General features: G+C 32.8%; 1 protein-coding gene across 1 annotated transcript in view; it reads right to left on the bottom strand.

The window, feature by feature from the left end:
• Positions 1-1,864: 1,864 nt before the first annotated feature.
• LOC144971233 (uncharacterized) overlaps positions 1,865-13,031 on the bottom strand; it is a 33,380-nt gene continuing 22,213 nt past the window's right edge. Inside the window, exon 7 of the mRNA XM_078911744.1 lies at positions 1,865-2,144. Coding sequence (XP_078767870.1) covers positions 2,000-2,144 — 145 coding nt within the window. The 3' untranslated portion in view covers positions 1,865-1,999. The remainder of the gene's footprint in view (positions 2,145-13,031) is intronic.

Below are 13,031 nucleotides of genomic sequence, written 5' to 3'. Positions count from 1 at the left end.
GTAAGCCGTACAAACAGAATGATGGGAATAATATATAGAATCTTTATAAGTCTTGAAAACCATATTTTTGTATTTGTATAAATCGCTCGTTTGACCAATACGGGAATTGCATCTGGAGCCCATAATATCAATCTATTAGTATTGAAAGTGTACAGAGGAGAGCAACAAGAATGATTTATGCCATACACTATTTATCTTATAAGGAAAGGTTAGAATTTCTTGACGTACCAAGTTTGAAATATAGAAGAATTAGTGGGGATTTAATTCAGGTTTATAGATTGGTACATGGTCTGGATAGGATAGAGTTTTCAGATTTTTTTTTCTTATTCTAATGTTACTTTTACTAGAGGGGACAAGTTTAAGATTTTTGTCGCGAGATGCAAAACAAAACTGGTTCGGTATTCGTATTGTCCAGAAGTGGAAAAATTTGAAATTTGAAACGAAGAATGCAAAATCTATGGATTATTTCAAGGTGTTAGTAGAGAGGGAAATATATGATGAGAGATTGATATATGACGAATAATACTTGTTTGCACTGCTGTTGACATGGCTTTCAATCTTGTATGTAAATATTATGCATTATTACCTTATTATGGTTATCTTCTATATGTATGGATGTATGAGTGGATGTGTGTGCGCGCATGTGTGTGTGTGTGTGTGTGTGTGTGTGTGCTTTGCATATCACGGTTAAAGATATATGTTTATCCATCACACATACGCACATACATTTATGTTGATATACTATCTTTACCACGTGTATTATTATTGTAATCTTCCAATCAATAGATTTCTAGCATTACTATTAATATTAAGGGCATTCAATGGATTTTATTCTATTTCGCCCTATGCCATATGTTATGTTTTGTTATGTTATGTTATGTTATGTTCTCATTGCTGTTGTGTTTGAATGTAAAAGCTCTTTTTTCCGTAGCTTGTAATTTTATAAAAGGAAAGCTTGTCGAATTGTGTATATAAAAGATACGTATTCCTTATTCCAACAACGATGAAAGGTCACGTGGCCTTTCCATGGGATTAGCCATTCAACTTCAATTAACTTTATGCTGAAAACACTGTTGATGCCACTCCCAACAATTATTACATTCTATTATATTTTGATATATCAACATGACCCCCAATCAGTCAACAAGTTTCATATCCGAGACTTCTCAGAACAATGAAGACTTTTTTGAAATGAGTTCACTTCCTTACTCTGAATAAACACGAATTTAAATAACCCTCATCTTGGAAAACGTATCGAACGTCGTATATTTCCACAGAACAACAGTTAACTGGTTAAGCACATTGAAAAGCGTATCAATGTTATCGTTCTCTCGGATTTCACGCTGATTTATTAACCTAATAATCAATTATTGATTGGAGGTAGATAGAGTTAGACACCTAATTTGCCATCAAAAACAGTTCATAGAAGGAAATCAAAATGCATTCAAATATAGCAATTTGTTGGAGGAAAACTTTTAAAAATTTGAATGATCTATGAGGTCGGTGTAATTTGAAAACAAAACAATTATAGATTGAATATGCTTTTGGGTTTCTTAGAATATATCGGAAATACACAAATGGGCAAAATCAAATTTACATGCATAGACACCACACATAAGTACGTATGTACACACACACACACACACACACACATACAGACACACATATATATATGTATATATCTATATATCTATATATATATATGTGTGTGTATTTGTGTGTTTGTCTATGTGCATGTATTATTTTCTCTCTTTATATAAATGAGTAATTAATTTATTTCTGTACTCCCATGTCTAAATAAAAAAGGCCATTGCTCATTGTGTCCGGATTTCTTGGAATTTCATGGCTTGTTCTTTGATTGAAAGTTAAAAAAAAAACAAAAACAAAAAAAAAAACAAGCAAACAAACAAACAAGATAAAAACAAACAAACAAATGTTTTTACAATACATTCCATAATAAGAGTCTTGGGTTGTCTACTTATCCATGGCGTCGATTAGTTCAACTTGAGAAGCAGTAGACAAGAACTGACACAAAGATCAGTACTATGTTGGCTGAAGAGATGAAGGAACCTGAACAGTCATAATCTTGCATATACCTGCTATGTTTTGTGGTATCAACAATGGATGGTTGATGGCATGACCATCTGGAATAAGAAATTGTTAAAATAAGAAAAAAGCAATGAAGTAATATTTATAAGAAAGATTTAGATCTAAAAGCAATTAATGTTTTATTGACTTGTGATTTGCAATTAAGAACCCCTAGATGAATGGAAAAAGAAGAGATACGATATCATGTTACCCACCGATTCAAATTGGTAATATGTCGAGATGAATTGGGGGCTGAAATATGAATCTAGAATAAAAACGATAAGAAATGTGAACCTTGATTTGTTAGCTATAATTAAAAATAGTATTCAATCCAAACCATGACTAATAGAGTTAAAGCCTAAGTTCCATGGTGGTGTCTATGAATTCAATTTCCAGTCTCTAGTTCACACCGGCGTAATAACTTTTGTGACTCTATTGGATATTATGTCGAGTTGAACCATTTCCCGTAAATTTGAAATCTGATGGAAACAATCAAAATAACAGAAATAGAGTTAAATAGTTTTTCTCCATGACATAATTCAATTCAAATAAATGTTATCATTGACATGGACCCCACAGTCAATGTTCAGTTTGATTCAACCCTACGTAATAACGTATTGATAATGTCGAATATTATATATGGATAGTGGAATGAACATACAGGCGAACGTATTGAGTCAAGGAGGTCAAATTATCATTCACACTTATACTCAAACTTCTTCTTACTAGCCTATTATTTATGGAATACCCCCGAGGTGAATATATTGGCAGGTCTGATGACATAACGCTTGATCTAACATTCGACAATGTTTTGCGTTGCTTTAAGAGTATTTCCATTACAACAATGAACGATAACAGTTTCGGGTTGTCGGTCCTGAAAAAAAGTACACATTGAGCACACCCATTCCTCTCACAATACTGGTACACGCAATTTTTTTTTCTTTGTAAACCGATTTTAAGTAACCGATTTTAATAAGGGAATCTTACTACCGTAGCTTATTAATTCTTTTCTGAAGTATAATTAAGCGTAATAGGCAACGTATTACAATTATAGGAAGGGCGTTATGAAGCAAAATAGAATATATTTTCATTTAAAAAAAAACAGAATAATATTGGTCATCCGGAAATTAATTGGTATTTATATGTGGTAAGTGCGCATTTTAATATTCTCCCAATTTAGTAGGGTCCCCGAGGCCATTGGTGTTTCGGATCGTTGTAAAAGTTTAACTTGGATCTGACCTTTTGGGGGCAACATAGAGGTCAAACCAGGTGAAATTATTGTTAAATTCAGAACTCCCAGAATATCAAGAATTTGATAACTTGTAAATAACCAAAAATCTTTAAAAGGATCCAATATATCACCTAAGAAAAAATGATTAAATTCATACATCATTTCAATGAATTAGTGCCCTTTATTTACGTCTTCTTTCTAAAAAGAGCGCGACTTTGCGGAATATCACTTAAACTGTTAAGAAATTTATAACTTGTAAAGACAACAAATAGCAGCTCATACAGAGAATAACATTATTTTCAAATTGCAAATAAATCGGATCATGGTTAATGGAGTTATCGCCCATTGAATTTTGTTACTAAAAATAGAACTCAAAGGGTAATAGAGAATCTATAGCACTCCAAGAACAAAAACAACTTTGGTTATTTGTCTTTAGGCGCTACTCAAAAAATATTAGCTCTATATCAGAATTCATAAGAGTTATCACCCTGTTTCACATTGGAAAAAAAAACAACAAAAAACAAGTGTGTATTTTGTGAAACATCTAGAAAAGTGTTGATAAAACAGTATTTTTCAAGAAAAAATATGAGCAGCTGAATTAGTAAATATAAAAAAATAATTTGTACAACGCAACTAAATCATATGATATTCAATGGAGTTATCGCCCATTAAAGCTTGTAACTAATACTCGTAGCCTATTGGGAAATCAATACCAGCCAAATAACAAAATATATTGTTGATATATTATGAACCGGAATACAAAAATTGTCTTGTCTCAATTCAAAAGAGTCATTGTAATTTTTAAGATTTTTACTGCAGCTAGTCTCTTCTTGTGAAATCCTCGAAAACTGTTAAAACAAAATATTAGTAGACAACAATTGGAAGATACTAAAGAGAGTAACATGATTTGTAAATAACGGCTTATCAGTCCCTCTACTTCCCGTTTCTACTCGAGTCTTCCTTTTAATTTGTCAGGGAGTTCATGACCCAGACTGACATTCTGTGAGAGATCATCGCCTTTTTGATTTTCTGGTGAATTCCTTTGAATTATATTTATTTGTCAAATTCCTTAACAATATCAACCAATACTACAAGTGTTTCTTTTTTTCTTGAATACCGTCACATTTATTCGTTGTGAAATATATGCAATCTAGTACTAGACTTAGATCTGAGCTTTTTAATGACATACTCCATCTATTCAGGGGAGATTGAATGAGCATGTTATCCCCTACAACAAACGTTTCTAAACAGAATAATCATTAATAAATCATAAATATATTAAACTAAGTATAATTTAAAATAACGTTTTCATATTGAAAACAATTTATGTTGTTTAAGGACCTGACTTAACAGACACCATGAAATTGTTGGTTGGTAACATTGATTTAAAAATAGATAATGTACAGGTTGGGAAAGAAATGGCCAAGATTTCAAATCTCATATAAGAGAGGTGTTTAATTTGCATATTGACATTTACAAAACAGGCTGCAGTTTAATGTTGCCTTCGTGTATTTGCCTCGGAAAGCGGAACATCCGATGAATATGGAAGACAGGTTTGGCCTCGAGCAGCGTGGTTAAAACATGAATCAGTCTATCATTATCTTCCTTCCATTCGCATTATTTGGATTTGTTGAGACATCGATGACTCGTTGATTGTGGCCCAAATACTCGCTTGAAAGACACCCATTTCATAGTGCTGATACAGAACATCACTTGTTGGAAGGATTTTGTCACGTCTCCCGTTTTGTGGATGAAAATGTTCATCCTTACGAGATCAATATTGTGTTCAATGGCTTCACCTTTGTATAGTTTGCAGTACTTGGCACAAGAGAAATTGGGATATCTGTAATAGAACATTCACGATATTTCGCAATTCGTGAATAATAGGAGACAGTGGGGCTTGGGAAGGATGCTATAACGTGAACCTCACCCCACCTAACCTTATTCTCATGTGCGGGGTGGTCGTAGATGAGACATGAGAGATGAAAACAGTAAGGGTCATCCATCAAGACCTGTCGTCAGATTTCCTCATTAGTTGTTGGGATGTCCATCCTTGTCCCTCCCTTTACATTTTATCCACACAGCACCGTGTTTGTCCTATTATTCTGCCTCCCTCCAAAGTTAATTGCATCATGGTTTTTGCCAATGCCTCATGGCCAGAAACATGACTATACCAAGACAACTATCGACATGATCGTTTCCCTTTAAACTTGAAAGCAGATGTGATGACAGAACCCGTAAATGCATGAAACAATACAAGAAATTTACAAATCTCTTGGCCAATATTTGTAGCAATGCTGTTCAGATAAATTACTTTCTTTGACTTTTTAAAAAGATGTAATGTAAATTAGCTGCAGGATTTGCTGCAATTATATTAATGACGATTGGCCATGAAGATGACAATAATATCAATATCTCGGGGTCTGTTTAAATCTGAATGATTGTGTTTGAAGGCCTTGCAAAATATGGACCTCAATATGGGGGGGGGGGGTGTCTCCTTCTTCGTGGTTGCATTGTCCCACAGAAATCCCATTACAAAGAGATTTGCCAAATTTCATATACAGTCCTTTTCCCTCTTTGACTGTTCCCATCACAATCATGCAAGACAGGTATTTGAAAAGTTTTTGTTTTGTCTGCATTCATAAAAAATGTTGCCAGTCCCTTGAACTTGTGACCAAATTCACACATTGCTGACTGCTATGACCTCGTTTTTCTTTTCCTGCTTTCTGTTAGAGACCGAGGGATATAACGGTCCCAACCAACATCTACTCTAGGTGCTAGATTCAGTCATGAAAGATTCTTGATAAAGTACTTTTCCTCAAAACTTTTGTCAAATATGTTTTCCTTAGATTTATTTCTGATACACTATAAAGTAAAAAAGAAACCATATTGGAGACACAGACTCTAATCAACTACTCATTTAAGGATATAAGATTATGTGTATCTATTGGGTAATCCTCAAGATGATAAAACAGGTGGAAAGGTTGATGATACATACCTAAATATTGTTTTAGATCCCCGCTCAGGTTTATCTAAAATATTAGACATTTTCCCAAAGAAACTTTTGCTTAACATGTTCTACTTTTCGAGGTCTTTTTAAAAAACTCTATTATCATGATATGGCTGTTCTCAATGGGCCATTACTCGTTCTGTAGTATAAATCTTAAAAGGATGATAATTCTGTCAAATATATTATTATTGTTGGTTTTACTTATTACTTTACACGCTCGAACAGATTGAAAGGAATTTCCCTGTGTCTGTGAATTGGTCAACAAAAAATAAAGTTTTCTTTTCATTTTCTAAAATGTATAATAGAATCAAAAGTGCGGAAGTAATTAAATGTTAAATTTAGCTGTCCTTGAACTAGAGTAACCTCTGGATGACCTTCAAGTGGTCGAATTGAAATTCCAATCGGCCAAATTTTTTTCAAGGATATTGATCTTACTAACTTTCAAGAAAAACAGACTTACAAACGAGTGTGAAACAAGTCGCGTTTTTGCACTTGTCAGTAACTGGGCGATATAATGGGCGATAACTCAATCAAATATTGTGTATTTTGCTTCTAACTTTATTTGTGTGTTACTGACATCCAAAACAGTAAACAGTATTATTTGAGTATTAAAAGATAAAGTGTGATTTACAAGTTATATTATAAAGAGGAATCTAAAAATCAAATCAAGGGCAATAACTCGTACACATCGAAGGGAATATTTTTAAATAATGTAGCTGTAATGTGTTTAACATATAATAAAGTTTTTAAGTTCTTAAAGATGTTATAAAAATCGATAATTTGCGAGTAATTAATTGTTAAATGTAGTTGACTTCATTTGAAATTTAGTGACCTCTGGTTGACCTTCAAGTGGTTGAACTGTAATTCCAACCGACCAAATATTTTTCAAGGATAGCATTCTTACCAACTGTAAAGAAAAATAAACTTTTACACGAATGTGAAACAACAAGAGTTTTTTTTCTCACTAGGCGGTGACTCTATTAATTTTGAGCCAAGAAGTGTTTGTGTGTTCATTTCTGTATCCTGGATTAATCCGGAAATCTAGTTAGATCATAACAGTTAATATGAACATTTAATGAAGGTCAAGACGACTCCTTCTCATGCAGCTTTACCGCCAGTATTAAAGGTTTTTGCTATTTGCTATTCTTTTTGGCAGTCAGAGACGTTCTAAACAGTCAAAAAACTATCGATAAACAGATTTCTCTTTCCGGGCAATGTAGAGTAGCTGAAAACCATTGCATTTTTTAATGAAATATGTGGAGAATAAGCTACGTCTATTAGACAATGGGTTTATAACTTTAAAGATGGGCGTGAACATGTCTACATCAAAGAAAGAGCGAACGGCTAGTTCATGTAAACAGGTCAGTTCACTCTTGCCGGGGATAGAAAACTGCGCAAAAACATGAATTTCAACATATCTTCTCTACTTGATCTGAACAAGTGTGTAATAAACAGTGCCAAAGCACGAATGAAAAATACAAGAAAAGACCATCAAAAATATTCAGTCATTCTGGACTGGGGATCGAACCTCATACCTTTTGTTTGCCGGTCAGACGCGCTACCATTACACCAAAGAGGCTTCCGATAATTGGAACAATTTTCATTCTGCTTATTATTATTATCATCATCATTATTACTACAATAACAATAATAATAATAATAATAATAATAATAATAATAATAATAATAATAATAATAATAATAATAATAATAATAATAATAATAATAATAATAATAATAATGAAATCTAACAACCATGGCACCCCAACCTGCAGCAAATACCTAACAGATGAAGACACCCCAGACCTCGAAACTTGACCCCTGGAAGACATCACGTTCCCTATTACAATCGTGGGACAATAACAAGAGGAAGTCGAAAACATCATGACGTAGCCGACAACTACAATTTCAAGAATTGACTAGGAAACGAGATTGCCGAATGTATTCAATCTGGTGATGATGAAGCTGATATTTTAGATTAAACAGTAATTTTATAATGTTCTATTCAAATGTTAATGGTTTATTAAACAAAAAGGCAGAAATTGATTATTTAATTTACATGTATAATCCCAAAATTCTATGTTTTACTGAGATAATGTCAAAAATCGATACGACACTGATATTGAATCTGATTTTAATCTCAATGGATATACCTTATATACACACAATGACCCTCAAAGAGGCGTTTTGATCTATATATCTTCTACTATATATTCTCAACAATTTTATTTTGATGAAATGACGAAGGAGAGTGTTTAGTGTCAGTTCATATATGAATTAAATTATCGTTTCTTATCGGAAAACAGCATTGTTCAGAAAATCTAAATTTTATTAATAGCTTTAAAGCAAATTTATTATCTATTAATCGCGGTATTTTGATTACTGATGATTTTAATTTTCCACTAATTAAATGGGTGAACCTTGTCATGCATTTCCTGAAAAACTATTTGTGGAGGAAACCCGAGATACATTTCTTGAACAAATGGTAAGAAGACCAACAAGACACAGACATAATCAGACAAGTAATGTTTTAGACTTACTTCTTGTTAACGATGATAGTTGGATTGATAATATTGACCACCTTCCACCAATCGGTAAAAGTGACCATGGATCTACTTTCTATCTCTATTAATTTACCCAAACATGTTTGTTGTAAGAAAAAAGATAATTATTGTGATTATTACAATGGTAATTATGAAGCATGTAGACATGAAATGGAGAGTGTTGATTGGGAAACTTTAGAAGACATGTGACTGGATGATGCTTGGTCAGTATTGAGAGATAAGATAACGTCTGCTGAATTGAAATATGTTCCTCTTAAAGTTAAGCGTAAATTTAGTCAACCCATTTGGATGACAAAAGCAGTTAAACACATAATAAATAAGAAACAAAAACTATTCAAAAAATATGTGAAACAGAGATCACTGTCTAATACGTACGCTATGTAACAATACAAAACAAAGCTAACATTGCTATGTCAGATGCAATTAAATTACATGAATCTAAATTGGCTCGAGAATGTAAAGTTAATACAAAATATTTCTGGGAATATGTCAATTCTAAACTTAAAAGAAAAACTGGTGTCGGCGCCTTGCTAAAAGACAACCACCATGTCTGATGTCGAAAAGGCTGAAGTGTTAAATATATATTTCTCAGATGTTTTTGTAAAAATGATCACGCTAATATCCGATTGGTTGACAATAACAACGATGGAAATTATATTACTGATTTTTTATTCGAAAAATGAAATTATCGAAAAGTTGTTATCACTTACTGTAACAAAGAGCATAGGTCCGGATAGTCTTCATCCTCATTTACTCAAGGAGATTGCGACAAAAATAAGCCATCCTCTTTCTATTATATTTAACAAATCTCTATCAGAGGGAGAAATTCCAGAGGACTGGAAACTAGCCAATGTGACTGCCATTTACAAAAAAAAGGAAATAGAAACGAACCTGAAAATTACAGACCTATTAGTTTAAGGTGTATTTTATGTAAAGTTATGGAATCCATTCTTAAAGATAGAATCATGAATTTTTTAGAAAATCACAAAATGTTAAGTAATTGTCAACATGGATTTAGAGAGAAACGCTCTTGTGTAAATCAATTATTACATGTCATGAAAGATTTCACCAGTATGATTGATGATGGCAAATGTATTGATATTATATATTTTGATTTCAGTAAAGCATTTGATTTTGTTCCTCATGATAGGCTATTCAGAAAAAAATAAGGTATAACAGGGCCGCCTATGATTGGATAAAATGTTTTTTATCCAAAAGAAAGCAGAGGGTAGTTGTAAACGACGAGGTGTCAAGTTTTAAATGTGTGACCAATACTTTTTATTATATACATTAAGGACTTACAAAATAACAGTGTATCAAAATGTAGACTGTTTGCATTGGACACTAAAATTCATAATGAATCTGATCAGCTGATTATTCAGGATGATATCAATTCTCTATTTGAATGGTCAAGGAAATGGCAATTTTAAATTTAATATGAACAAGTGCAAGGTATTGCATGTTGGAAAGAATAATCTTAATCACATCTATTACTCAGATAACTCTAATTCACATTTTGTGCCTGATACAAATTTTGAAAGGAATCTTGGTGTTGTTTTGACCCACATTTAAACTTCGAAGTGCATATTAATGATTGTACAACTAAAGCTTATCGCATGTTGGGAATCATATACAGGAGTTTTACTTATTTGGATAACAGCATGTTTCTTTCGTTCTTTAAAACTATCATAAGACCTGTTCTTGAGTATGGGAACAATGTTTGGAGCCCAATATATCTAAGGCAGTCAATAGGTTTTGAAAATATTCAAAGACGAGCAATAAAATTGCTTCACGCCCGGGCTTGAGATCATATCATATTATGACGAACATTTAGCATTCCTCCACCTACCCAGTCTCAAATACAGAAGAATTTGGGGAGACTTAAATCAGCTCTACAAGATAATACATAATATAAATGATATAAATCCATCAATTTTGTTTACAATTTCCAAGATTACGTTCATAGGCGACAAACATAAAATTTATATTCCAAGATTTCAGACCAAAATAAGGCAAAACTCATTTCATATGCGTATAGTGACAACATGGAATAGTCTCTGTTTTAACACACAAAAATGCATGTACTTTGAATCAGTTTAAAATCTTAGTTGATAGGGAGTTAGTCTCTGAGATTTAAGTATGACTAATATGTTTTGTTCTATTTTGGCAATACAAAAAAAATAATAACGATAATAACAATAGTGATAATAATGGTAATAATAATGATGATTATAATGGAGTGATAATAATAATAATAATAATAATAATAATAATAATAATGATAATAATAATAATAATAATAATAATGATAATAATAATGATGATAATAATAATAATAATAATAATAATAATAATAATAATAATAGTAGTAGTAGTAGTAGTAGTAGTAGTAGTAGTAGTAGTAGTAGTAGTAGTAGTAGTAGTAGAAGTAGTAGTAGTTTTTGTTGTTGTTGTCGTTGTTGTTGTTGTTGTTGTTGTTGCGTGGTGCTGTTGGCTGTTGTAATGGTAAGATAAGAGGGTCTTAATTTCTTTCTCTTCATCGAGAATTCTGTGGTTCAATTTGTAGCCATGATTTGATACTTGAACATAACATAACGGGGCACAGTGCTGTAGTTGTACGCAAAAAGCACCGATTTCGACTGCACTCTGAGGCCTTGAGCGAATCACCTCTCTCTAGTTCACGTTGTGGCGCTGCTCTACTGTGAAATCGACACTAAAGACACTAATGTATATTTAAATTTAAAAAAAATAAATTTTATTTTTCCTTTATTCTTTTAACATCCTTCTATCTCAGTTATTAGATCTAAACGAACAGAGGCTAGTGTGTCTTGAATTCAATTAATTCACTCATCATCCATATTAGTTCTCATTTCTCATTTAGATTTATTAAATACATGCCAAAATGTATCTTTTTGGAATGATGTGAGAAGGGTATGGTTAAATTTTGGACATCGATTCAGACTGCAATGAACACAATATGTAGCTCCACCCTCGTCTGTGTATTATAAAATAAATCACAATGTTATCGTCATCTAGCATCTTTACGTTCGGCCCGGTGGAAAATATGGTCGCTAAAATAAATACAAAATACATAGATTTAAAATATCTTTATATTAAAGCGAATTAAATATTTTGATGCTCTAATATATGAAGAATGATCATTATTGTAATTTAATAGGGTGTGAATTGAATTATACCTTTATAACTGAAGTTTAATCAGACATCCCACTCGCTGTTATCATTCATGTGGGGTGTAATTTTGGTAACTTTCCCCATAGGTGAAAGACACATGTGTTCAATCTGTGTGTGTGTGTGTGTGTGTGTGTTTGTATGCATGTGTGTGTACGTGAGTGTGTGTGTGTGTGTGCATCTGCGTGGGAAAGGATACGCAAAATTTAACACCTACTCGCTAGCCGTCATGGATTACGTATTCATTTCCTGAGCAGTCAATTGGGCATTAAAAAAAATAATGACAACCAATCTAACTGCGATAAATTTGAAAACCACATTGTTGGAATCAGCTTGAAGAATGGAGAAAATGAGTCTTTGTCTCATAAATATCGGTCTAGAAATAACCATGTAATACATTTAATTTTGAAAGTAGCTTTCTCAAATTTTATAAGTTTATGATAATTTCCTTATTTTCTAGTCGATGCTCTTGATTTATATATCATTTTTTCATTTCTCAATGAGACGAACGCGCTCATGTACCTCGTTTGATTCAAGAGTTTAAAACACACATTTCGTTTTTTGATTGTGAGTCCGGCCTTGCTTATGCAATTCATGAGCATTGAGATAATGACGTAACTATACATACAAGACCTCGTGGCCCACAGGGCTTTTTGTATTGCATAACCATTCATCGCTTTCGGTCAACCGTGGTCTTTGAAGTTACACAACGTGTACCGCCTGAGATGCCTGATCATAAATCTAGGGATGAGCTGACACATGTTGAAAAGCGAGCTACCAAAAGAGCAATCGTTGATTGGTAAAAAATCTCAGGATCTCATAAAAGGACATCAGATCTGGAAAGTGGACAGAACTTTTATGATGAAATTAGGGCTCTGTAAAATGTTATGTCATGGTAGGCTCCACCCTCTCTTTCTATTCTGACGTAGATGTAGACGACGATAGCATT

This window comes from Berghia stephanieae, chromosome 4 (assembly GCF_034508935.2).
Source record: "Berghia stephanieae isolate SIO BIC M18660-M18661 chromosome 4, UCSD_Bste_1.3, whole genome shotgun sequence".
Taxonomy (NCBI): Eukaryota; Metazoa; Mollusca; class Gastropoda; order Nudibranchia; family Aeolidiidae; genus Berghia; species Berghia stephanieae.
Note: the sequence above shows the minus strand (reverse complement) of the source record. Positions and strands in the feature narration are given on the sequence as shown.